This window comes from Salarias fasciatus, chromosome 22 (assembly GCF_902148845.1).
Source record: "Salarias fasciatus chromosome 22, fSalaFa1.1, whole genome shotgun sequence".
Classification (NCBI taxonomy): domain Eukaryota; kingdom Metazoa; phylum Chordata; class Actinopteri; order Blenniiformes; family Blenniidae; genus Salarias; species Salarias fasciatus.
The window spans coordinates 9,040,399-9,064,242 of NC_043765.1; the positions used below are offsets into that span (position 1 = coordinate 9,040,399).

The 23,844-nt window shown below is 43.7% G+C and overlaps 1 protein-coding gene and 1 long non-coding RNA gene across 2 annotated transcripts; both read right to left on the reverse strand.

Moving 5' to 3' along the window:
- Positions 1-991: 991 nt before the first annotated feature.
- LOC115409479 (uncharacterized) lies at positions 992-1,755 on the reverse strand. The gene is made up of 2 exons (XR_003933952.1): positions 1,287-1,755; positions 992-1,248 (listed from the first exon to the last, which is right to left on the reverse strand). It is a non-coding gene; the product is annotated as an uncharacterized LOC115409479 (long non-coding RNA).
- Positions 1,756-3,832: 2,077 nt separating this feature from the next.
- Positions 3,833-23,295, reverse strand: LOC115409754 (protein shisa-7-like). The gene is given in 13 exon segments (XM_030121029.1): positions 3,833-4,128; positions 4,130-4,375; positions 5,350-5,639; positions 5,641-5,708; positions 5,711-5,731; positions 11,299-11,386; positions 11,388-11,542; positions 15,240-15,275; positions 17,614-17,765; positions 18,684-18,800; positions 19,182-19,509; positions 21,476-21,788; positions 23,230-23,295. Coding segments are annotated over 13 exon segments (2,085 nt in total). The 3' UTR covers positions 3,833-3,923.
- Positions 23,296-23,844: the final 549 nt, after the last annotated feature.

The following is a 23,844-nucleotide window of genomic DNA, read 5'->3' on the forward strand; positions in this document are numbered from 1 at the left end:
ACACACACATACACACTCATTCACACCAACACACACACACAACCGCGCACATACAAGTACACAGTTTCACCAGGGGAGCAATTAACTAAACATGGATCACAACATCTGTATAAGACCTTTGAAGGTATGAGGAGAAATGAGCGAGACATTAAAAATACAAGTGAAACTCACATGTTCTTTTACATGACCCCCCACCCCACCCCCCATCCCCGCCCCTTTTTTGCCTTGTTCTCTTTAAAAGTTAATGAGATGTTTTCATTGTAAAAATCACAAAGCTTTTCCAGTCCTGTCAGCCAAAGGCAAGTAAGTCGCTGTACATTCTCCTCCACTTCAGCAGCAGCTCCGTAAAAACACCGCAATGTAACACGCCCGCTTTCTTCTCACGCCTCTTAAACTCGAGTACCCTTAAAAACTGTTTTAAAACGAGCACGCACGAGAGTTTCCTCGAAAACAGAAAAGGAAAAATAGTCATTAAAATCAGCGACACAAATGCGCGGTAAATCGTCGCACTCGGCTGTTTCACTTTTATTTAAATACCAAGCACAATATAAGCTCTCGTTAATTTACATTTTCAAACGTTTGAAAAGTTCTCACTTTGGTGAACGCAGCTCGACGAGTAAAAGCTCAATGTCCCTTTTTGTCCTCGAAAGGCCTTAAATTTTATTTCGGGTTGATATGAACGTGTAATGATTGGGTCGTAAAATCGTCTGGCCGAAGACGCAACCTGTGATTGGTCGAAATGAGAAAAAAAAAAAAAGAAAAGAAAAAAGAAGGTTCAGCATTCCTAAGAAGAAGAAGAAGACACAGAGTTACGCACACGGGCACACAAATAAAACGGACACGTGTTTGTTTACAAACATACACGCCGTGACATCATCGGTCAGCACTATGACATCACCGACACGGGCGTCTGACATCGTCATGCGGTTCGTCTTTTCTCATCGATTGCATCGGCTCTTTTTGTTCTTCAGAATACAAAGGTGTTTCTCTCTTTTTTTTTTAAATTCCACTAGAAAGTTTTAATATTGAAAAATCCAGGATTATACATTAAATTTCACAGAGATTTAAAAAAATAAATACATGTTTAGGTAAGAGACGGAAATGATAATATGAGTGTTCAGTCTCAGGGTGTAGGGGACTCTTTTTTTGTTGTTGTTGTTTTTATTACATAAATCATTAACACGTGAGCACATGTATTAAAAGACTAAAAATGGCTGGCAGGAAGCTTCACGCAGTCATCAATCATGTCTGTCTTCATAATACCGCTCATATGGGAAGATGATAACCTCAAACAAGGCCTCACGAGTCCCTAAGCCCCGTAAAGGGGGTCGATTCGGCCAGCGTGGCCAGAAGGTCCATCTCACAGCCAGAAAACAAAAAAAAAAAAAAGTTTTTTTTACAAAATATGACATCGTTATGGTCGCCTCTCCTCACGACTTTTATGTTTTTGCTTTGCTTTACAGAGTTTCCTTGCATGGTTGTGTTTTCACAGGAAGCAAATGAAAGAATCCACACCAGCATGCCTCCCGACACACATGGAAGAAAAGAAAATGAGAAGCAGACACTGTACAGAGCTCAGACACACAAAGATAATTCGGTTTTAGCCCTTGGTGTGAAGTGTCCATTGTCCCCCGCCTCAAACCCGTGTGCCCCTCCTCCCCTCCGTGCGAGGTGAGCAGCTGAACCAGCCGGCGACGTGCAGGAAAACAAACCCTCAACTCTGACTGAGACTGCGGTGCAAAGTTGCTCAGGGATGCTCGATCAGTCGACAATAAAAATGTTTGTGCACCCACGATGCTCTGATTTTTTCATGGGGGGGGGGGGGTGGAATTAAAAAATGTTCTCGCTAATTCTGATGCAAAGTGTCGGAGCACAGCGATTCAAACACGGTATGCTGGAGCTGACTGTACACAGGCTTCTGAAAACACGAGCTTGAGGCCCAGTCACACCAGAAACTGCAAAACGCATCAACACAGCTCAGAGAGAAAGATTCAAAAGAACTCCATTTACTCCAGGAGCAGTAGTTCCTTCACTGCCTGAGATAAAGTTTCTCAAAACATGTTAGGGAACATGTGCACTTTTGGGTATTTAATTTTCAATCTTTGTTGTTATGTTTGACATGAATTTTTAACCTCTGTATGTAGGAACTGAATTTGTCACATTTCTATACTTTATTTTTATAATCCTGAATGTCGATTTAGTTCAGAAATTTGATGTTTCTAAACAGTTAGAACACCTTAAAGACAAGATTTCACTTTCTTCAGGCATAAACCACAATGAACGGTTTGTTCATTTGAGCTGTGTCAAACTGGGAGTCACTCACACTCTGTAGCTGTTGAGGTCAAATTCATTATTTTTTGGACAATCTGACCACATCCAGAGGCAGAGGATCGAAACATATTGACTTTTTTTTTAAACTAACAAGTAGTTCATTTGACCCCAACGCCTCCACTAAATCAGGAGACTTCGAGCTAAATTTTCCAGCTTTGACGTTGTAAAAACAATATAACCAAGGGGAAAACAGCAATTTTAAAACATTTTACTGGTGAATTTGCTTAAGCAGTTCATGGAAACTCATCTGGTAGCCATGTTTCTCCCCAAAAATACAAACCTTTTAGGATGAACAGGTGGGTAACATCTACAGTGTGTGTGTGTGCATGTGTGTGTTTAATTAACCTCATGCTTCCAAAGGCATTGCTGCAGACGTAGCTACAGATGTTGTCGTTGTCAGTGGAGGCGGCATCAGGCGGATCCTCCTGGGTGGGATTTGAGTCGGGCTACATCCGTTTTAGTTCTGATCAGAGATTTTTTCTAAAAGGTGGGAGGGTTAAAGCATGCTCAGGGTGTCACCGGATGAGCATTAGCCGGGGAAGAAGCCCTGCGGGATGAAGTGAAGATGGACACTAGCTACATCAGGTTTGCTCCATGTTGGAGCGTGAAGACATGGAAAGTGGCCAAGGGAATTTCCTGCGATTTCATTCCTAATAAACGGTGAAACAACTGGTGTGACCGGGCCTCTGTGTTGAGCGTTTGAGTCTTGTTTTCAACCCCAAATGGCTCATTTTTTAATTCTTTATCGAGGATCACGTCTTGAAGGAAGATGACGGTTCCTTGCTGGATCATACCAGCGGCTTTTCTTTGAGTCTGATCACAGCTGGAGGAACGAGATGAGGGGCTGATCACACGTTCAGCCTTGAAGTTACAACCCGGCTGCCTAAAGGATTAATATGCTTTCAACTAAGTATACACAAACTCCTACAGGGCTCAGTAATATTCATATTATTATTATTATTATTATAGTCATCATTATCATGATAATCAGGTTAATTGCATACAAAAGCATCTGGTTTGGCTTTAAATACTTTTACAAATACAAACACAAGCAGACCAGTCTGCCTCGGCCTCGGCGCTCCCGTCATCCACAGCGGATTCAAAGACAGATGAATCTCTGTCAGAGCACACGAGGACCTGGAGGACAGCGCAATAAAACTCAAGGACAACTCAACAAATTTGACTCAGCGGATATCCTTCAATAAAAGTCACAGCGAATACCCGGCAGCCTTTAAACTGACTGACTTTTTTTTTACTGTCTTTTTTTTTGCTTTTATACGGGGGTTTGTCTTCCCTTTTCAAAGAATGGCTGAATATTCTCTTTTTTCAATACACAGAGTGACAGGGAGAGAATCAATTGGCTATACTCACTATGAGATTATGTGCTCACCCACCTCTTTGTGTTTTATGACAGGGTGTGGGTGGTGGGGGGGGCGCTGTCTGCTGCTCGCTGTCAGCCCCTGCCAGGGAGCCAGCTGGGATCAAACCTCTTTCTTCCGCTCCATCGTCCCGCAAACACCTCGCCGCCTCCCTCTCAAGCCGTCGGCTTCTGTACAACTTCACCTCTTCCTCTTCCTCTTGCTCTTCCTCGCTCACACGGTCACCTCGTTCTTGCTCCCAGTCCGCAGTCCCTGCCCTCCTCCGGGGAGGAAGTGCAGCTGTTCGATGGTGTTCTGCCTCTTGCTGGCGAACGCCATGCGCCGGGCGTTGGGGTGTCCTCCGCCCGTCCCCCCTCCTCCGCCGCCGCCGTGGGGGTCCCAGCCGCCGTGCATGCTCATCCCGGGCATGGGGGCCGCGGTCGTGCTCGTGGCCGGACGTGGGGTGGGAGTTCATCTTGATCATGTGGTGGCGGTCCATGGACGGCGTGACGCAGATGTTCTGCTGCGACTGGGCCTTCTGGTGGTGGCTGAGGCGGCCCATGGTGGGAACCATGCCGCTGCCTCCTCTGTCCACTCCTCTGTCTCCTCCTCCTCCGATCACCAGGCCCATGGCCAGCAGCCGGTCCTCCAGGCGGTCCGGGGAGACCAGGAGCCGCTCGTGTGACCTGAAACCACAGATCGGATTATCTTCACAGCTGCAAGGCGAAAATGAGCGGAGAGCGTTCTTTATTCAACATGTCGGGTTGGATGAGCTTTTCATTTTATCAAGAAAAGACCTAATCATTGTTTTCAGAATCTATCTAATTATGTTGAAAACATTCAAGATGGAAGGAGTAACTAGGCATCAGTATAAAATCAACATGTAATAATATGTTAATACCACTATAATACTTTAGAAAAGTAGCCTTGTTGTCCTGACGCCAAGTTTCTCTCATCAAACTGTTGATCACTGCAATGCACTATAAATTGTAGATAAAAATAAACATTAAAAAGCTGAAGGAAAAGATGGATTAATTCATTGTCAAATAAAGATCCCAACCCCAGAAAATGAATAACCAACTCCCAAGTGTGCGACACTGCCACCAGCTTGTGCATGAATCAACTTCAAACCACCTGATGAACTGAGAAAAGCATCATTTGTAGGAAGGTAATGGAATAAAAGTGAAAGTCTGAGCCAGAAAATCAGCTTTCGATGTGAAATTGCCCTAAGAAAAGAAAGTAAACATTGTCCAGTGTTGCTGCGTCACTTTGACCCGTTTCAGAAATCAGCTTTTCGGGTCAGTTTCAGGGTAAAAATAGGAGAAGAACACCCAGAAAAAAAATTGCCTCCCCCCCTTTCTGTACTTAAACTTACTTCTCTGCTTTCAATATTTAATGCAGAGGACCTTCACCTTGTCAGACTTTTAAAACTTTGATGAAACTGTCCCACACTTGGTATTTCTAACCTTTTTTTCATGGAGTTTGTCTCATCTCACCTCCATTCGTGTCAAGTCGTCTCATATCATCACAATCTCTGCGTTTCTCTCATCTTCGCCTCCTCTGATCTCACTTTTCTCTCTCTTTTAGTATTTCAGGCGCTACGGCTGCCTGCCTCATCGGATCACGGCCCGTCTCTCATCTCCCTCGTCTCCCGCCTCACCTGCGGAGCGTCTGCGACGTGGAGCTCCTGCTGGTGCTCATCATGGCTTTGTAGTACTGGTGTTGCTGGTTCTTGGACAGGCGGGACAGCGTGTTGCCCTCGCCCAGCGCCAGCAGCTGGTCCTGGGAGCGGACGCGGCGCGGCGGCCGGTCGAAGCTGGAGTTGGTGTACTGCGACTAGGCGGGCAGCGGGTACGGGTTGGGAGTGGAGGCCGGGATGTGGAGGTGGGGGCGGGAGCCGTGGAGGGGCCGCGTGCCCCTGGACCCCAGCGTGTAGTCCCCTCCCCATGGGCAGGTGGTGCTGCGACGAGTGGAAGGAGGGCGGGGCGTTGTTGGAGCGCGAGTTTGGAGGAGTGGTAGTTTGTACTCGTCAAGCTCTTTCTCTGATTCAACAAATGAAGAGGAAGAAATGCACAACATGTCAGCACCTAATCCATAGCATTCAGGTGTGAGGCAGGAATGGAAGCCACCTACAGATACAGAAACTCTGACATTAAAACAACGTAAAGACAATTCTAATAAAACCTTCTGATGCAAATACAGGTGAAATATCCAAAATCATCAACAATAACTGCTGCATTATGGGTGTTTTTATAAACTGACCCTGACAGCATGGCTCTGAGGCTAATGTCAGTTGACAGCAATGAGGCATCATTAGCAGCAGCATCACTGACATCTTAGCTTCAGTCTCGGTGTTGTGCTGTGTCTGCTACTACGTTGCTTCTACTCTGCTAAAACATTGTTTTCTTTGGAACTGTTAAATTTGCTGGGTGATTTGGCCGGAATGGAGCCTCTTACAGGCCAGTTTGGCCCATGGGCCCTATTTTTGACAAACCTGTTGCAGAGGAAACTATTCAACTGTAGCTTGGTTTATTTCCTGCCCGTGGATCAGCAGAAGTGTGTCAGCAGATCTCGAGTAAGATCTGTCTCTAAGGTGTGATTTACTTCTGTTCTTCTGGACGGGGTTTGACTTTTTTTTATTTTAGGTGTTCGTCAGAGTTTAATGGAAAAACTCTTTGATAATGGAAAAAGCAAGAGGTTATATTTGAGGCTAAAATTAATTACATCGCATATGCTCTAGCAGTGAATGTGATAAAACGATCGGACACCATCAGGGGCAACCTGGAGTTCAGTGTTCTGCCTCAGAACTCTTCAACACAGATGGACAATACGAACAAATGAAACAGAGATGGGAGAGAGAGAGATGGACTTCGAAATAACACGGGACATGTGGCTGAGTGCCTGGAAAACACAAAAATCCTCCAGAAAAACTCAAAGACTTGGAGGGACTTCTGCTGAAAGAAACCTAATCTAATATTTTATCACCATTAAACAGAAATCAAAAGAAATTGGATCCCAACACAATGTCTGAAGGGAATGTGGAGAAGTCATGGCTGATCACAGAGTTTTTTTTTTAATATTCTCATTTGGTGTTTTTAATGTTGTGTGTGATGGGAATGTGATTTCCTGCTCATTGTGATGTAAATGCTTCTTTGAAAAAGCTATTGAAAAGTTTTTGGAAAAAAAAAAGGAACTCTTCAACACATGGTTAATTCCAGAATCACAAGATTATTCATTGTGATCAAATGACCTCAAACTGGCCTTTTTTGATATTTACCTCAATTGGACTCAAGAAGAAGAAACACTGATCCTCAAAAGCAAAATGTGGAATGGAGAAAAGAAAAAGGGCTGCAAAAACGCAAAAGAAATGAAGCATAAAGGAAAAGGAATGAAACCAGCAGCTGGAAAGAATGAGTGAAAAGAGGAGGACAATGTGAAGGAGAGCAAATAAACATAATAATAATAGAGGCAGAACGAGAGGCTCTGAAATGACGGGAGAAAATAAGCCATGGAGGGGAAGAGCGACAGAAACAGTTAGCCAGTTTCATTATTAGTGCTTTTGGTGCTTTCTGCTCAGAAGCCCGAGAGCGCTTTAATCTTCAAAGCATTTCCATGGAAGCAGCTCCCCAAGAGCCAATTTAAACCTGACCTTTAACCAGCCACCTCTCTCGCGCTCTTCTCCCCTCTCGCCCTTTCTCTGCGCTCCCTCTCAGCTCTCTTTGCCTCCTGTTTGCTCCTTTGTCTCCACCCTTCTTCTCCTCCTCGTCCTCCCTGCTACCTTCTGCCGCTCTTGAGGCGTTTCACGTGTTCTTCTTGCCGTTTGTCTCATGTCCTCACCCTCTCTCTCCCTCTCGCTCTGTGTTTACTCCCCTCCGGTAAGGCCAAATTATCTGGAGGTTTCTCTCTGGCTGCTGACTGCAGACAAAGAAGCCTTTATCAGTGTCCTTTTCTGCAGCGCTGTGTGGGGAACTACATCAAAAGGACCAGGTTTCTACAGAGGCAGGCGAGAGGCCGAATTCCCTCTTTATATGCTACAATGACGACATTTTAGTCTCTTATGCAGGGTGTTCCACCAAAAACATTATGCAAAGGCTTTTATTATTTATACAGAAGAACGGCTATAATTCAACACCGATTCAGTCTGTATCGGCTTATCGGGGGATTTTTACAGGCTATTAGCACAAAGTAGGTGATCTCTTATTATATATTTGGCTTTTTTGAAGGAAAAAAAGTGAAAGTGAAAATATGGACAAATGACCACCTGCCTAAGTGTGGAAATTACTCACTGTCTACAGACATGTTGAGCCAGAAGGAAAAAAAAGTGCTATAGAGAAACTCTTGACCTCAGTCATGAGCACAGATCTTTACACTCGCACTTCAGCCGACACATAAACAACAATATGACTCAATTCATGCATTTATGTTTCCACCGGCCATTTGTTTCGTTGACTCAAAGCTTAATTTGAACCAACCTCCACATCCTGCTGAGGTGGGCGTGTTTGAATAACCTGTCAACAAACCCAACATGATGCAAACAAGAAAAGCGACTACTGCTTTATTTTCATTACCAAGAGACCTGCAAACAGGATGCAGCTTTTGTCAAGTTCAGATATTACTTTGCACTGTATGAATTCTTATGTTCATGAAACAGAAGACTTTGACCACCATCAGATGCTGTATAATGGTATATATTGCATTTTGCAAATAGTAAAACCGTGCAGTAAAATGTATTATCTTATTTAGACAAGTTATCTGTCAACCTGCATTTTCATTACCAAATTTTAACATTGAGTGGTAGTGAAATGCCAGAGCAACTATTAAAATGCTCAAAGATTCACACATGTAACAAGAGAAAATCATCAAGAACATTGTGAAAATTAACTGTGGGAGGTCCATTGGGAGTACCTGAACATTTCTGATGACCTGAAAGTCATTTAGGTTCAAAGAACAAATAAATTGCAGAAGTCCCAAAGAACAATAGGCACAAAAATATATACATATTTTTTTTTTGCCATTATATTGGAAGGCTTGTGAGTTTGGTCTTTATATAATTTTGATACCACTATTATATAGAGACGGTGATGCAAAGTGTTGTTTCATACCATTCAATTCAAGATACAAATATTATCAGTAAACCATAGAACCGTTTTTGTTTTTTCTGTCCAAGAAAAGCTACAACCTCACGTTGGTGTTTTTCTTTGCAGTGTGGTGGATTTGTAGGGTTTTTTGCAGTAAAACTTCAGTTTCTGCATACTGCATCTGATTGTGTTGTGCATGTAGTAACTCTATGTAAAAAAAACAAAACCAAATATTACTCCAAAATCTTGAGTAGTTAACTAAAGCAGAGAAAGAAAACGGGGCCTTTCCCAGGAAACACAGGACAAAACGGTGCAGTCGCTGACTCACAGGTGTGGGAAAACTCAATATGAGATATAAATATAACTATCGTTTCTTTATCTAAAGTCTGTTTTTATCTTATATTTTATTTTTATTCTGTGTTCACATGTAATTACAATTATTTCACTACATTGTGCAGCTTATGTTAAATCCAAATTCCTGCTTTCCTATTTTTTTTTTTTTTTTGTCTTGCAGTTGATTTTGCCAAAAACATTTTGTTAATGTTACTTTTTCAAATATTGATGGAAACGCAGGTTTCATCTGGAACCCACAAACACATCCTGGCACTTCGTCCAGGGTATACAAGAGAATTTTTATCACAAAGGGAAAGGTAGTGTGCATTCAGGCTGCCTGTAAATTCATATCTCAGTCATTTGAAAAAGTGCAATTATGAGCAGGAGAGACAAAGGAGAGAAATCACGGTGACGACTGCAGAGAAAAAATAAATAAATAAAATGACAGCAAAAACAAAGAGGTGAATTATGGGAATGGAGTATTTTCTTACAGCTCAATTTGCCGCTCAAAAACGTAAAAGTCATCTGATCCCGCACCACACAAGAAGGCTGCGGTTAATCTGAGCGCGATGCTGTTCGAGTGAGAGAATGAAAAGGAAGAAGGGGTGAAGGTCTCCGAGTGTCTGGTGTGTGACGACAGAAAACCTCCAAAACGCCGCACAGCGCCGTCTGCTCAAGTGTTTTCTCCCTTGATAAAAATCGAAATAATAAAGAGACTCATCTGGACTCTGCTTTCATCTCATTATTGCTTCCGCATCCACTACGTGCAGCCCGCCACACACACACACACACACACGCACACACACACACGTAGTAACCATCATCACTCAGCCTGCGGAGGCGACTCCCTCCCCCCTCCTGCAGTCTTCACAGAGGTAAAGACAGGCGGGGAGAGAGAGTCTGCCAGCCGCCGCTTCTCAAATGTCTTTTCTCCCCCCGTCGAAGGCAGCCAGGCCCCTGCGGACCAGGCGGCCAACGCCCCACCCCCTCCTCCCTCCTCCCATTCCCAGATCTCTCCTCCTTTCCGTCCCCCCCCCTCTTTTCTCTCCCTCCTTCCTTCACTCTTTTCGCTTATCTGCCTATCTCTATCTTCCCCAACATCTCTTTTCTCCCTCTACAGGCTGTATCTGCTCACTCAGCTCTTTCTCGGCCTCGTCTTCCTCCTCATTCATACAAATGGCTTGCGTCTTTTTCCTCCTCTTTGCTCACATCTCCTTCAACTTTCCCTCTGTCCTTTTCAGTTCTTTTTTCCTCTTCGTTTGTTTGCGTGCATCCATCTAGCGATCATCCAAAAAGTTATGACCCCCTGCACAATACCAGCCCCCTCTTTCTGATGCCAAAACAACCCTGATCCAGCAGGGTGTTACTTTGTCGCAGCACCATATCGTCCTGCGAATGAGCCAAAAATGATGCGCATGGCGCATGGTCCTGCAACAATCTTACAAAGGATATTGCAACGTAAAAGCCAATGTCAAGACCCGAGGCTTCCAGCAGCAGAAGACCGCCCAAAGCATCGCACTGCCTTATTCTCACACTGCATCAAGGTGATTGTGATTTTTCCAGGTAAGCCAATCAGGCTATCCCAGTCATGTTTAGATCACCCGTTTAGACACCTGTTGTCCAGTTCTGGTACTCGCATTTCCATTCTTAAAGCTCTGGGTGTTGAGCGAAGGGATGCGAAACCGAAGAGTTTGGATACCTCCATATAGCAAACAATGAAATGCTATTAACAAATTAAAATGACATAAAAAAAATATCCAAAAAAAACACAGCTTGAACCAGCACCTGTCTCAAGTTGAAGACTTTCAGATCAACTGTGTCTTTTAGTGTGATAAACCAGAAAGTCACACCATCAACCCAACGTCAGTTTGAAGAAATTGTGCTTGAGTTTAGATTTAATGTTTTACTCTCCACATATGAGAGATGTCAGCACTACTTTACATTTTGAAATAGATATGGAATGAGTTTTTTGACCTGAAGATGTAACATCATTGATTATTAAGGGTGATTACAGTTTAGCCCTCTCTTTGCATTACAAGATGATTCCATTTAAATTTTAGACCAGGCAGTACATCTTGTACCCACAGTCCTCCGCACGCTCCTCAGGCTGGAGGGTCACCTCAGCTGAATTTAGTCCCATCTCCTCCCCGTCATCTCTGCCTCCACTTGCTTCACTTCCGCCATGTTTCTGGACTCACCCAGCCTCTTCAGGGAGCTGTAGCGGCTGATCTCGGGCTTCATGGCGGCCTCGTAGGACGGCGGCAGCTGGGCCAGGTTGTGGAAGGAGGTGCGAGAACGACGGTTGGCTGCTGTTGTGTCTCATGCCCCCTCCCATGATGCCGCCGCCTCCACGCCGACCCCTCCAGGACCTTTGCTGCTGCTGGAAATCAGTTTGGGACCGGAGGAGAGCTGCGGGGTGTTGTTCATGCGGGGTCCCACGCTCTGGAGAGAAGGATATGAAGACAGATGAACAGGAGATAGTGAAGAAGGAAGGCAGAAGGGCATGGAAATAAAATACAAAGGAAGGAGTTCCAACAGAAAAAATAAAGAGATGAAGGAAAACATAAGAGGTGATGAGGATGGAAAAATTATTGGTTTGTCATGTATTTCAAGAGTAAATATGTAAATAAAGATAAATGAATAATTAAAGAGAATAAGCAGGAGGAAAAGACCGGAGAACAACAGAAGAATATGCGAGTTGGTTAATTATCTGTAAAGACAGTTAATGTCTCTGAGCTCCATGGCTACCGGCTATAAATACCACTGTGTGCTGTTTGGTCGAGGCTCTCACACAAACACATCAGCCACATGTAAATACATAGAAACACACTGATAGCTTCCTCCATACACACATTCACGTTTATGCTAAGTGCAAAAAAGCAGCACATCGATCGATACACATAAAAATGATTTGCCTTATGTAAGATTAGCGGTGGGGGGAGGGGCAGGGGCGTCTGTTTTGCAACAAGTATACTCCTAACAGTTGCATATCACAAGGTACATCATATTGGCCGAACATCACACAGACGGCACTCTGAACGATCCGGGCATGTAGGTGCACACGGAGCGGTCACCTGACATGTGCCGGTTCGGAACATGGGAACAGGCACAAGAACGTGGAGTCAACAAACACATGCTGCCATTGCTGGATCACTGTTGTCGCCCCGAGAAGGAGAGGGGTGGATGTCAGCAGAGGGATGCAAGAAAATGTTAAAATAAATAAATAGATAACCTAAAGCTGCCATACAGTTTGCATAACTGTGGCCGTTTGCGGTTGCTTCCTTTATCTGAGTGACACGGTCAGTGGCTGCGTCCGCTCTGGGTGGTCATGGTTATGGGCTGGGATCTTGTTAAGATAACTGCTGGACATATACTGGTCACTGACCGCTGACATTAATGGGGCAATAATGGCCAATGACGTCCCTGTTTAAGTGCCACCCAGGGAACACACATCACATTGACTTCTGTACCGTGAAAAAGCAATGCTAGCTCTGAGATCATACGCTTTTCAGAGCAGGAAGTGAGCACGATTAAGGCTTGGGGGAGGGGGGTTGAAATACACTCAAAAAAAATGCACAGGTCTTTTGTCTTTTTGTTTGCCAGCATGCAGATTTAGCCTGGTGATTTCCATGAGTGAGAGGTCATTGATTTTTTTTTGTTTTTTTTCTTTAGGAACACCTACGGTGGCTGACAGAGAGGTTTGGTAATGGTGTCCTGGAAAAAAGTGAACTTTGCTCAGTGCGTGCTGAGTGTGTGACTCAGAGAGATGGAGTGTTCTGTTCTTGTATCCTCGCAGGAAGCGGTTGACTTTATCTAATGCAGAAAGAGTCAGGACGGGGGAAAAAAAAAAAAAAAAAAAAAACCTCCGCACACAAGGGCACGATAAAAGGCTAAAATCTTACCATCATAACCTAAAATGTCAAGAATGACTCTCTCTCCCTTGCTCTCTCTGTGTAAGTGTATTTATGACTGTTGTGGGGACTTGAACCTGTTTACACACTCACATCATGGACATTTGGCGTTGTGAGCTCAACAGTCGGGAGTCCCCCATCAGGAAAATCGTTACATTTTTGAGTGAAAACATGTTACAAGGTCAGACTGAGCTGAGTTTAGAGAACATCTGCAGGTAACGAATACAAGGCAATGCTGTTTCCCCACAAGGGCACAAAAACAAAGCATGTGCGTGTGTATGGCCACTTCTATTCATACAGATGTGTAACTGTGTATTAACATGCACAAGGACATCCATTTCTGCTTTCATTAGTCTTTTTTCCGTATAAATGAACATAATTGCAAATAAAGCACCTGATGATAAATGATAGTACAAAAACAACTTAATTTAATAAAGAAGTTATTTGAGAGAAGCAAATTAGCTATTTAATACTGTATTACAAGAGAAGCAGTCTGGAGAACAAATGAGCTAATACAGCCGTTTGGCCTGGTTGTATATCTTTAAGGTTTGTGGGTGAAAAATTGATCAAAAAAAGTTCTTCATCACTTCAGATTAGGAATGTGAAAACTTTCGTCAGTGAGCTTTAGATGTGATCATGTGGTTAACATTCCTCTCTCCATAATATATTAACCTTCACTGTAAATTAACCTGATAACACTGTATGAGCTGTATTTACTCTTTACAACAAAATGAAGCAAATACACAGTTGAGCTTGAAAATCTGTATAATTTTGCTTCTAAAGATGACAGTATTTTGCCTACACATAACTTGTGCTTTATCGTGACCTGGATTTATCTGTACAGCTGCCTTCTTGTGTAATTCATTCCAGCGAGGGACACGTGTAGGTGTAATGGCTCGGAATAACAGGCACTGAAACAGCCTAAAATGTTCAATGGAATCATGCTCATCTCTTATCATCATCACCATCCTCATCATCATCATCATCATCATCATCTCTTCATGGCAACTGATCCAGAATCCTGTTTCAGGCATGTTAGATGCACCTCAACAAGAATGTACAGACTGAGAATTCCTGGACCTGCAGCATTGATGGGCTTGTTCTCAGTGAAATAATCACTCGTGCTAGCATTGCTTTTTGTTTCCTTGGTGTGAAGCCCGGGAAAACAGACTCAGGGAGGAGCAGTGATCTCGACCTGCTTTGTGTGTTGAGTGTCAGCTGGAAGCACACTTACACATCACTGGCTTACATATAGAGAGAAGAAGGACGACGAGCACAACTGGCAGCAGGCTTGTGGTGGGAGAAGGAGAGGAGGGGCAGACTAGCATTAGGCAAAGGGCAGGCCAGACAACTGGAAGCTCTTTATGAAAGATGTGTATTGGGGCTAATATGGCAGCGGACGGACTCGTGCATATGGAGAGTTGTGTGTCACAATTTGTGTGTGTACACTCTGAAAATGCATGCCTACAAAGACCTATAAATGTCTTCGATCAATGAGTTTTTCGACGGTGCATTGCGGGCTGAGCTACATCTGATTTTTTTTTTTTTTAAGTTTGAAAAGTTGTAATTAGAAGGCTGCATAGCAAAGAGACACAATGCAGACTGAACGACGTGCAGAGTGAGCCTGCCAGCCCAGACTGTGTGTAGTTACACACAGATCTCCACTGGGACTTCAGAAAACTAGGCCTGTGAGTCTCGAATCATGAGAATTACCACTCCAGTTAAGCACCAGTCTCCGAGTCGCAGAAGGAGGTGAAGACAGAGACATTTACAGGTCCTATAGGCACGCACAAATCTAATCACACACACACACACCATTATTCCGCACACATAAAAATCTGTGCTTGCAGAGATGTTTAATTGACACACAAATATCATTACAGACACACACAGAAATAGAAATACACAAATATATATAAATATACAACTCTGCACACACACAAGTCCTTCTGCTGCTATGTTATCCTCATAGATTGTGTCGAGTTCAAACACGACCACGTGACAAGGAGAGTGTGTCTGATAAAGGTGTGACGTGCACTCAAAGCACAAACGAAGTGTGCGCCACAAGGAAGTGTTGACATTCAGCACAGCTTGGTGAAGAGCACAAGAGGCCGTCATACTGACATCAAGACAGACAGACAGTGCGGTGTTCGAGCCGGGAGACCGGCCGGCGCCCGCCGTCACCACCGCCGCCGCCGCGCCACCGTGCTGCTGACCATGAGGCTTACCGATGGTAGCAGAGTGTTTGGGGCTGGAGCAGACCCCTGCTGGTTAAAATGGTGGTGCAAGTTCCCAGCCTGGAAGAGAGCAGAGCCGACAAACTGATGGACAACCACTCGAGAGACACAGGAGGCGTGTGCCGAGTCAGCATTTGTGTCAATAAAGAGAAGGGAGAGGGAGGAGAGACAGTGGAAGAGACAGGACAGTCGAGAGAAAAGACAGTCCCTCCAGGAATTAGATCTAGGAATTTCTCTAATACTTCATCTAATGTCAACTTTTAATCAAATCAAACAGATAATGACAACAAATACTTGTTCACCTGCTTGAAAAGAGTCAATGCTCTAAAGAGGATGGACATTACAAGCTAACTGGTTTCATTTTTGGAATATTGAGGCATGTTAAACCCCGTTCATCACGTAAAGAATTTCATAAACAGGTAAAAACTTCAATCAACATCAAATTTAGTTTTCATTTCATGATGGTAATTAAATGGAAAACCAACATGAGGCTCAGACAGTGTGGAGTAACGCCGCTACAGTTTAAAATAATGAGAATGACTATTAGATTAGCGTTACTGTAAGTAGGAATGTCTCTGTTGTTATTTTACTAAACTCCTATTAACTAGAGGAAAAGGAAACCTCATTAATCCGATACATTCTCAACTCGCTCAGTCTTCCTGGCAGCATCCTGAAGATGTTTGACTGCGAGTTGCCGTATCATTAGTCAGATTTTAGACTCGCTGTGATCAGCATCAGCAGCCCAAACAAACACTGGCTTCCCCTGTTATCAGACCTGTGTGTATGAATACATAAAAGATTTTTATTCATATACATGTGCATGAAATGAAAGCCGCAGATCTCACTCTTGGCACACTATAAAGAGATAACCCATCTAAAGAAATACAGATGCAGGTTTTGTTCCTGAACTCTGACAGAAAATAAAAAGGACAATATGACTCCTTTTGCATTTAAAGTGGCATTACTCCTAATGCAATGCATGAGTCATAAAAAGCACTAAAGTACAAAGAAGAATCATAAAAAGCTCAATTAAATTTGAGAAAAATGTCCACGCGGTGAAATCCTGGAGAGACTGAGGGAAAACAGCTTGTTAGAGACAGAGCGACAGGGAGACGAAGCACAGGGCAAAGAGAGAAATGCAGTATTTATGTGTTTTCACTGCAAACATGTGAACGGGAATCAGAACAAGAAAAGCAAAAACATTCACCTCCTCTCTGATCTCCACTGAGACGACGAAACGTGAGTGATGCTTCATTTTCATTGTAATTTAATGTTGTCAGAGAAAGATGTGCTAAGTTTTTCATGAGCACATCCCACTTCTTCAGCTCTGCTGCTCAACCTACAAACGCATGTTCCTCACAAATATGGCACCATTTAAAAAAGAAAATGAACCATTTTCCCAATCATATATGAATGTTACAAAGAAATAATCCATCAAACACAAATGTTCTTGCTTTCTGTGCTCAGTTGATTTACTTATTAGCTTTTACAACTCAAGTTATGTTTTATTGAGGTGATGAGACATTTAAGTATCCCAGTATTCATGTCTGGTTCTTGTTAAATAAATAAACACGAGAACTCTTTTAACTACAGCTTCCTGCCAACTCAATTCATGACATTGTATCATCAAACAAAATCCACAGCTTCAAAACTTGAAACAAATTTTCTATTTACTTCAATACTTATTTTTCTCATTTTAAAATATGTAAACAGTAAAAGTTTGTCAATGGGATAAATTCGGGATGCAAAATTGAAACCAGTGGATGTTTCCACCAGGGGATGATAGCTGTTTTCCCAGCATGCTCTCATTTCTATAAGAGCATCACGGTAAAAAATGAATAAGAGGAGTTTAGAAACGGAATGTAACGTAAACGTTACGAAGAAGATTTCATTGTGAAATTCTGGATTTGGGAGATTTTCTGATTGGAAATTCATGTCTGCTCATGTATGTGGTATGTAATGTATACCACTCTTCAATCCTTGGCAGCAAATCGCACCCTGAATAAACTGCAGAAGTAAATCATTTGTCTTAAGCTGCAGTGCTGCTAAACCCAGAACAGCTGAATTAAAAACATTGTTAGACGCAGGCTCCTGTGAATGACTGAACGCACATTGTATCATTTTAAAACAAAAGCCCGCAGAGATTATGATGTGCTTTCTGTAAAGCTTCTGCCAACAGTTCAGTCACAACAAATATTCTACCTGAAGTGTGAAGTGCATTACTGATACTGAGATTAGAGTGTGATTTGAATAAAAGCACAGACAATTACCACTGTGTCACCGGGGAAGCCGCGAGCCGGCCTGATCCAAATGCTCTTTTCACCTGAATGCAGCACGCAGAGAGGTAGAGCTGTGAGTCTGGCTCACTTACTGCGGTTGTCTTTGCTCTGCAGGATGGGGGTGTAGAGGTTTTTAGATGTGCGTCCGTCCGAGGTGGTGGTGGTCAGCACCGTGGTGTTGTTCCTCTCGCCCTGCTGCACAGGGCTCGACTGGTGGCGCAAGATATCCACCAGAGACCTGACCCAGCGGAGGGCGGGTGGAGGCCATTCAGGGAGAAGAGGTAATAAATAGAAGGATGAAACAGGAACATTTGAGAATGGTGGCAATAAATACTTCTGTCATAGGCCATCTTGGGTTTCAATTTCATAACTAATTTAACTTTTGAAAAAAGATAAGTCAGCATGTAATTGTGACCTCATATTGTCAGTATACATACCGAGCACGCAAATCGAATTTTTGATTTTACATGTTCAGCTACAGACTGTTCTTAAGCTGCTGCAACATGTGTTTTCTAAGTTAAACAGCATGAACCTCTTTCTGATGGCAGATTCAGACTTTGCTTTTACCAATATATGATACACAGAAAGCCACTGAAAAGCAGAAAATTTGAAATTTGCTTCCAACAGAGAGGCTGGCATTTCTGCAGTTGAAAATAAATGTTGAAAATAAATACATTAAAAATGCATAGAATGACAGTTTTGATAGCATCAAAACTTTCACTGATATTGACAAGACAAGTCTTGTATTTCTTATAACACACCCATGTTTTTATCCTGACTGCTTTCAAGGTGCAGAACTGAATCTTTTAATTAAAAGACGTGTTTAAGGTCCGTTAGTTTGATAGCAATAGTCTATTTAAATGAGGGTTAGTTGTATCTCAGTAATACCTCACAAACCACTCTTAACACATCCTGATGAATAAAAGGTAAAGAGTGTGAGCCACAAGCTGTAGAATGACTAAACAGTCACACATTTAGTGTTGTTTTTCGGAAATACTCCAACTATACCACAGTTAACAGCAATGAACTGATGCCTCACACTCAAAAGTTGGAGAAATTCATAGTTAATCTGCAAAGGTTGCTGCCAATCATCTCCCTGCGTGAATTTCACATCCCAGCCTCTGCAGACAGCCAAACGGCCCTGCCGCGGTCTCACCTGGGCATGTTGATGTCTCTGTTGCGGGGTCGACGCGCCACCTTGCTGAAGGCGATCCTGACGCCCACCGCCACCACCAGCGTGAAGGAGATCACCCCTCCGATCACGTAAGCCGTGCTGCTTTCACAAGAGTACCACATCAGCTCCTCAACACAACGGTAAAGAAAAACAAGCGGCGACGCGTCCGGGCCCGTTTACATTCTGTTAAATTGTGCCCTTCAGTCACTTCTGTGTACAAGACAGACATTTAGTTTCAAAGCATTTTCTCTGCATCTATTATAGCAAAAGATAAACACATGTAGAGTTAAATCAGATCTGAATATGTGCAGTGTAACCATTAAATGATACTGAAGCTATATGATTCATTCGAAAAGCTCTTTAGAAACAAATTCTATTTCACTTCAGGATAAGCAGCATTATTGCAGAACACAGCGTACATCCAAGTATGACCTTAAAGGTAGAGAGCAATGGCAGGATTTCGCTCAGTCACTCTCTCACCTGTTGTTCTGCTGCTCCAGTGTCTCGAAATCGGGGACGTGCTTCTTGCCGGCGGGCACGGTCACGGGCACCTGGGGGTCGGCCCACACGGGGGAGTTGTAGTTGTTGCAGGCGTCCTGGTCCAGTCGGTTCCTCTGGTGCTCGCAGCAGAACCGGTAGTGGCAGGTGCCGCAGCAGTAGATGTAGCTGCCCTGGGAGCAGTTGAACGTGCTGTCGAAGTGACCCATCACGTCAAAGTAACCCCTGAGGAGCAAAGGTGGGGAGGTTTGAAGTCTGGGCACGACAACCCAAGCCTGGGTTCCACAGGAACCAATTTCATTTTCTAGATCTTGATGCAAAGAACCAATATAACACCCTTCTTAATCAAAAGCATCACTTCAAGAAACAATTAAACATAACAGAAAACACAAAACAACATGAATCACTGGCACATTGGGACAAAATGAATAGAAGAAATAGCTTTCAAAAAGAAAATGGAAAAACAGTGGCTAAAGAAAAGAAAACTGTAAAAAGATCAAAAACATCAAGAAGACTTTTGGTCACTGTAGTATTATCTCTGCAGGCTGCAGGGTTCGGCCTGATCCACCTAATAATGCACAGCCAAGCTGAGGAAAATGTGATGTTTGTACACAGAAATAGATCAGTCAAAAAGAGGCAAGTTTCAGGGAACACTCGTTAGAAATGTTCAAGTTTCTGTGCCGTTGGTCACAGTTAATGCTATTTTCCACTGCTAAGAGTTGTGGTGCGTGTGTGTGTGCGTGCGTAGTTCGCCAACACACAACTGATTTAGAGCTGATTGTATGTTGCCTAGCAACAGCAAGACGCCTCTCAGTGCAAAACACGAGCCTCAGTGAGCTGGAGATCAGAGCTGCAGGGAGAATCATGATGTGCCTCATTTTTATGGCATCCAGTGTGATTAAGACGTTACATGGACACACATAAATCGGTGATATGAAACAGCCACAGCTCCTGATCCAGGAATCTGGCATCTATGTCCACCTATTATATATACATATATATAGCAGAAGGATAGTTTTTTCTTTAAACTTGCAGCTTTACCTGAAAGCTGCTCCAGTATCGGCAGGCTTTGTGATTTTTACCTTTCGTTGAAGGCTAAATGGAACATTCCAATTTCAAAGATTACATCCCTGTTGAAACCGTTTCTGTCTTGTACGCTGAAAATATAAATAAAAATGTTTCCTTATTCCATTTCTCTTCTTCTAAAGGTTGTATCACTGACAACCATCAATCTTTCTGTCTCTTCTTGATGCAAAGTGATCAATCTTCTTGATGAATCTCCTAATATCCTGTCCAAACCTGTTATTGACGGTTAGTTCGCTGAGCAGTGTAATAGCAGGAGTCATATGGCTTCTTTACACTTTAAAGAACGTATTCAAGCCTCATTTATTAATTTAAAACACATCCTCCTGCGCCTGGTGCAGCGATGCATGAGGTAGGTGTGTGTGGAGGCGAGCAGTCCTACAGCTTCATGCTGCGTCTTCATACTGTGTGCTAGAATCACTCAGCTTCTCCCACTTTCTCACAATCCAATTAAATTCCATAAACATCATTTAAATGCCTCACATAAACAAACCTGCCCACGTATTCCATATTAAACTCAGGAGCATGTCGCATTACTTTGATTGACTTCAAGACTCAAAATAATCAGTGGGGAATTCAAAAGAGGAGAAAACATGGGGCATAATCATGTGCAGAATGTAAATTATGTGTCTGCAGTGTCATTTTGTGGACTGCTGCTGCTTTTCTCAGGCTTTACTCTTGACTGGCAGGTTAACTCTCTGGGTTGTGGTCAGCAGTTTGAAACGTGACGTTGAAAGAGTGTGAACGAAAATCGAGAATGATCAAAATGCAGGTCGTGCAATGTTTATCTTTAAATCACGGGGCACTACTGCAGTGTTGCTATGAGGCCAGCACAGTAAGACAATGCAGAGAGAGAGAGAGAGAGAGAGAGAGAGAGAGAGAGAGAGAGAGAGAGAGAGAGAGAGAGAGAGAGAGAGAGAGATGCTTCAGGTGGGGTGAAGACGGAGACGTTCAAGGTCTTTAAAGGCACAGGAGTCTTAGTGCGTACAAGCAAACATGTTCGACGTTCACAAATTAGATCTTGCACACATTTGTTTCACATAATCCAAATTAAATGTGCACAAACAGATCATTTTTCACGCATCTAAGTACACACACATTTATATTGGCACTAAGACACAGAAATGTCACACACATGCACAAATGATGTTTCTATGAAAGCCTCTTCAAAGTAGTAAATGTTCTGCTGGTACCTGCACGTCCACGTCCACCAGCTGGGGGGGGCGGAGCCACCTGGGCGGCGCCGAGCGGGGGCTTCAGGGCGTCGGCCGTCATGTTTCTTGGCAACATGGTCTGGGGAAGGGGCTTCGGGGGCAGTTCGGCCATTTCCGGGTGATCGTCTCCATCTTCTACCTCGGCTGCTTTCGGTGCCACTTTGGGCCCAGCAGGCACCGGCGCCGACTTGTAGCCAGTCAGGAGGAGCAGAGTGGCGCTGGCTTTACCGGCTGCAGCAGAGCCTCTGCCACTGCTCAGAGTCCCTGACGTCGCCGTCCACGGCACGCCGCTCTGTGGTGATGGTTACAGTGGAAACCGCCAGGCAGGAGAAAAGCAAGAGAACCAGGGACAAAGAAAGCATCCCCACTGAAATCCAACGTGCCATAGTGTTATCACAGAGTTCTCAAGATGTATATATAAAAAAGGAGTTCCCAAAGCAGCTGTAAATGTTCAGCTTCCTTCTGTTTGGAATTATAAAAACCTTCGGTAGGAAAAGTTTGATGAGTTCTTCCCTTTTTGTTCCGTAGATGTTGCACAGGCGCAGAGGGGTCGTCTTCCAGTTCAGTTCAGGCGATGTATCAACGCGTTTGGCATTTCACTCCTTCATCTGAATGTAAACATGTCTTTCTCTCTGTGCACAAATCTTTCCCATAAGCAGCTTTTGTAAACATTGAGGTCTTTCGAGTTTTTAGGCCCTATACAAACTGCCTGCACAATGGCTGTAGGTCTGGAATAATCGATTCAAAATGAAAACAGCAACCAGTAATGATAGCAGAGCAATATGGACTTGCTTTATGGCAGCAGGTATTGGATATTGATTTTGGTCAGGCTAAATTTTACAGTCCACTGGCCAAAATGTGTTGAAAGAGGCAGTATTTAAAAAGTTCATGTAAACAAAATGCATGAGGAAACTGTAAACTCCTAATTCCAAAAAGAGTGGTCTAAGAGCTGTGTATGGCACAAGAGTCAGGTAAGAAACTGCAATGAAACTGGAGTCTGTAAACACTGAGCGCTGTATGTAAACTTCGTATTTCACGGTTGATGAGCTTCAAACAGATGCTGGATGAAATCTCCAAATCTGGCACTTCTGTTGTGAGCCCATGTGGAGGAAATCGTACAGGGAAACTAAATGTTTCTTTAAGTCAAAAATACGGAGCAGCGTGGATCTAGTGTGTGTAAACAACAGTGTTGGCAGCTTCAGAGGTCTCAGCTTTGTTTGGTGAGCAAACTGAGAGGAAGTCGGTTTAAATTTTGGCACAAGCTGTGACTATTACAACGTCATGCTCACAATTTGCCCAATAAACAAATTCTAGAGAATTTTAGGGAATCAGTAAAGGTCAATATGCGTGAAATTTTGGTGTAAACAATAGTTTAGCAGAGAATCTGAAAATCACAGGCTGTGAGTAAAGTTGCTGCTGAATGACAAACTAAAGCAGCATCAGAAATCAACGAGGATGTCAAGGCATTCATAAAAGAGTGATCAACGGCAATGGGCAGTCGGCAAATTTACAGGAAGAGACTATTATTTTAGAAAAAGGATCTAAGTGCGTCCGGTACCCTTTTGTGAGTGTCTTTGCTCTGAATTTAGCTTAGCCCAGCAGAAGAGAACGAAGGAGGGCTTGGGCCCGGTGCGAGCAGGGCAGCGAGGTTCTGCCCACAGAACAGACATGAAAATGTCCGGATTCATCCGTCAACACAGTGTAGGACGGGGCGACGACGGCCAACTCCTCACAGTCAAGGCCACGCTGGCACCGCGGCCGGCCGGACATAAATCTGACAGAAAAAGCCGGTCGGTCATCCGAATGTGTGAAATCTAGGAGGAGGGGTTTGTCACGAGTGGTTAACTCCCTGAATGCGAGTGAAGATCACTTTGTTGGAGGAATCTGTGAGGAGCGAGGAGTGTCTGTATGGCTGGTGTTCAGTATGGCTTCAGGCGATGTTCAGAGAGCTCCTTCCACAAAGAATGTACCAATAGCGAAAAGTTTTAACTTGCATGTTTTCAGTAGATTAAAAGGAAGAGGTCACTGGGGGGAAATAAAGGAGGGGTGGGGGAGGGGGGGACTGTCGGGATGATGGGAGCGGGAGAATCCAGTGCCACGTACGGAAGAAAACAGAGGACGACACAGAGTGAGAGGCCTCTCTCACATGAGCGACTGGAAGAAGGAGATAGGCAAAGTGTCAACAGTGTTTCACAGCGCAGACTGAGACGACGGAATATCTCCGAGCCTTACAGATAGCGCAGCGGCAGCAGCAGCGGTGGTGTGTGGTGGGGGGGGGGGACGTAGGGAGGATATTTATCAGGTTAGACGTGGCTTGTGTTGCCTGTCAGTCAAACGGCGTCCTGCTG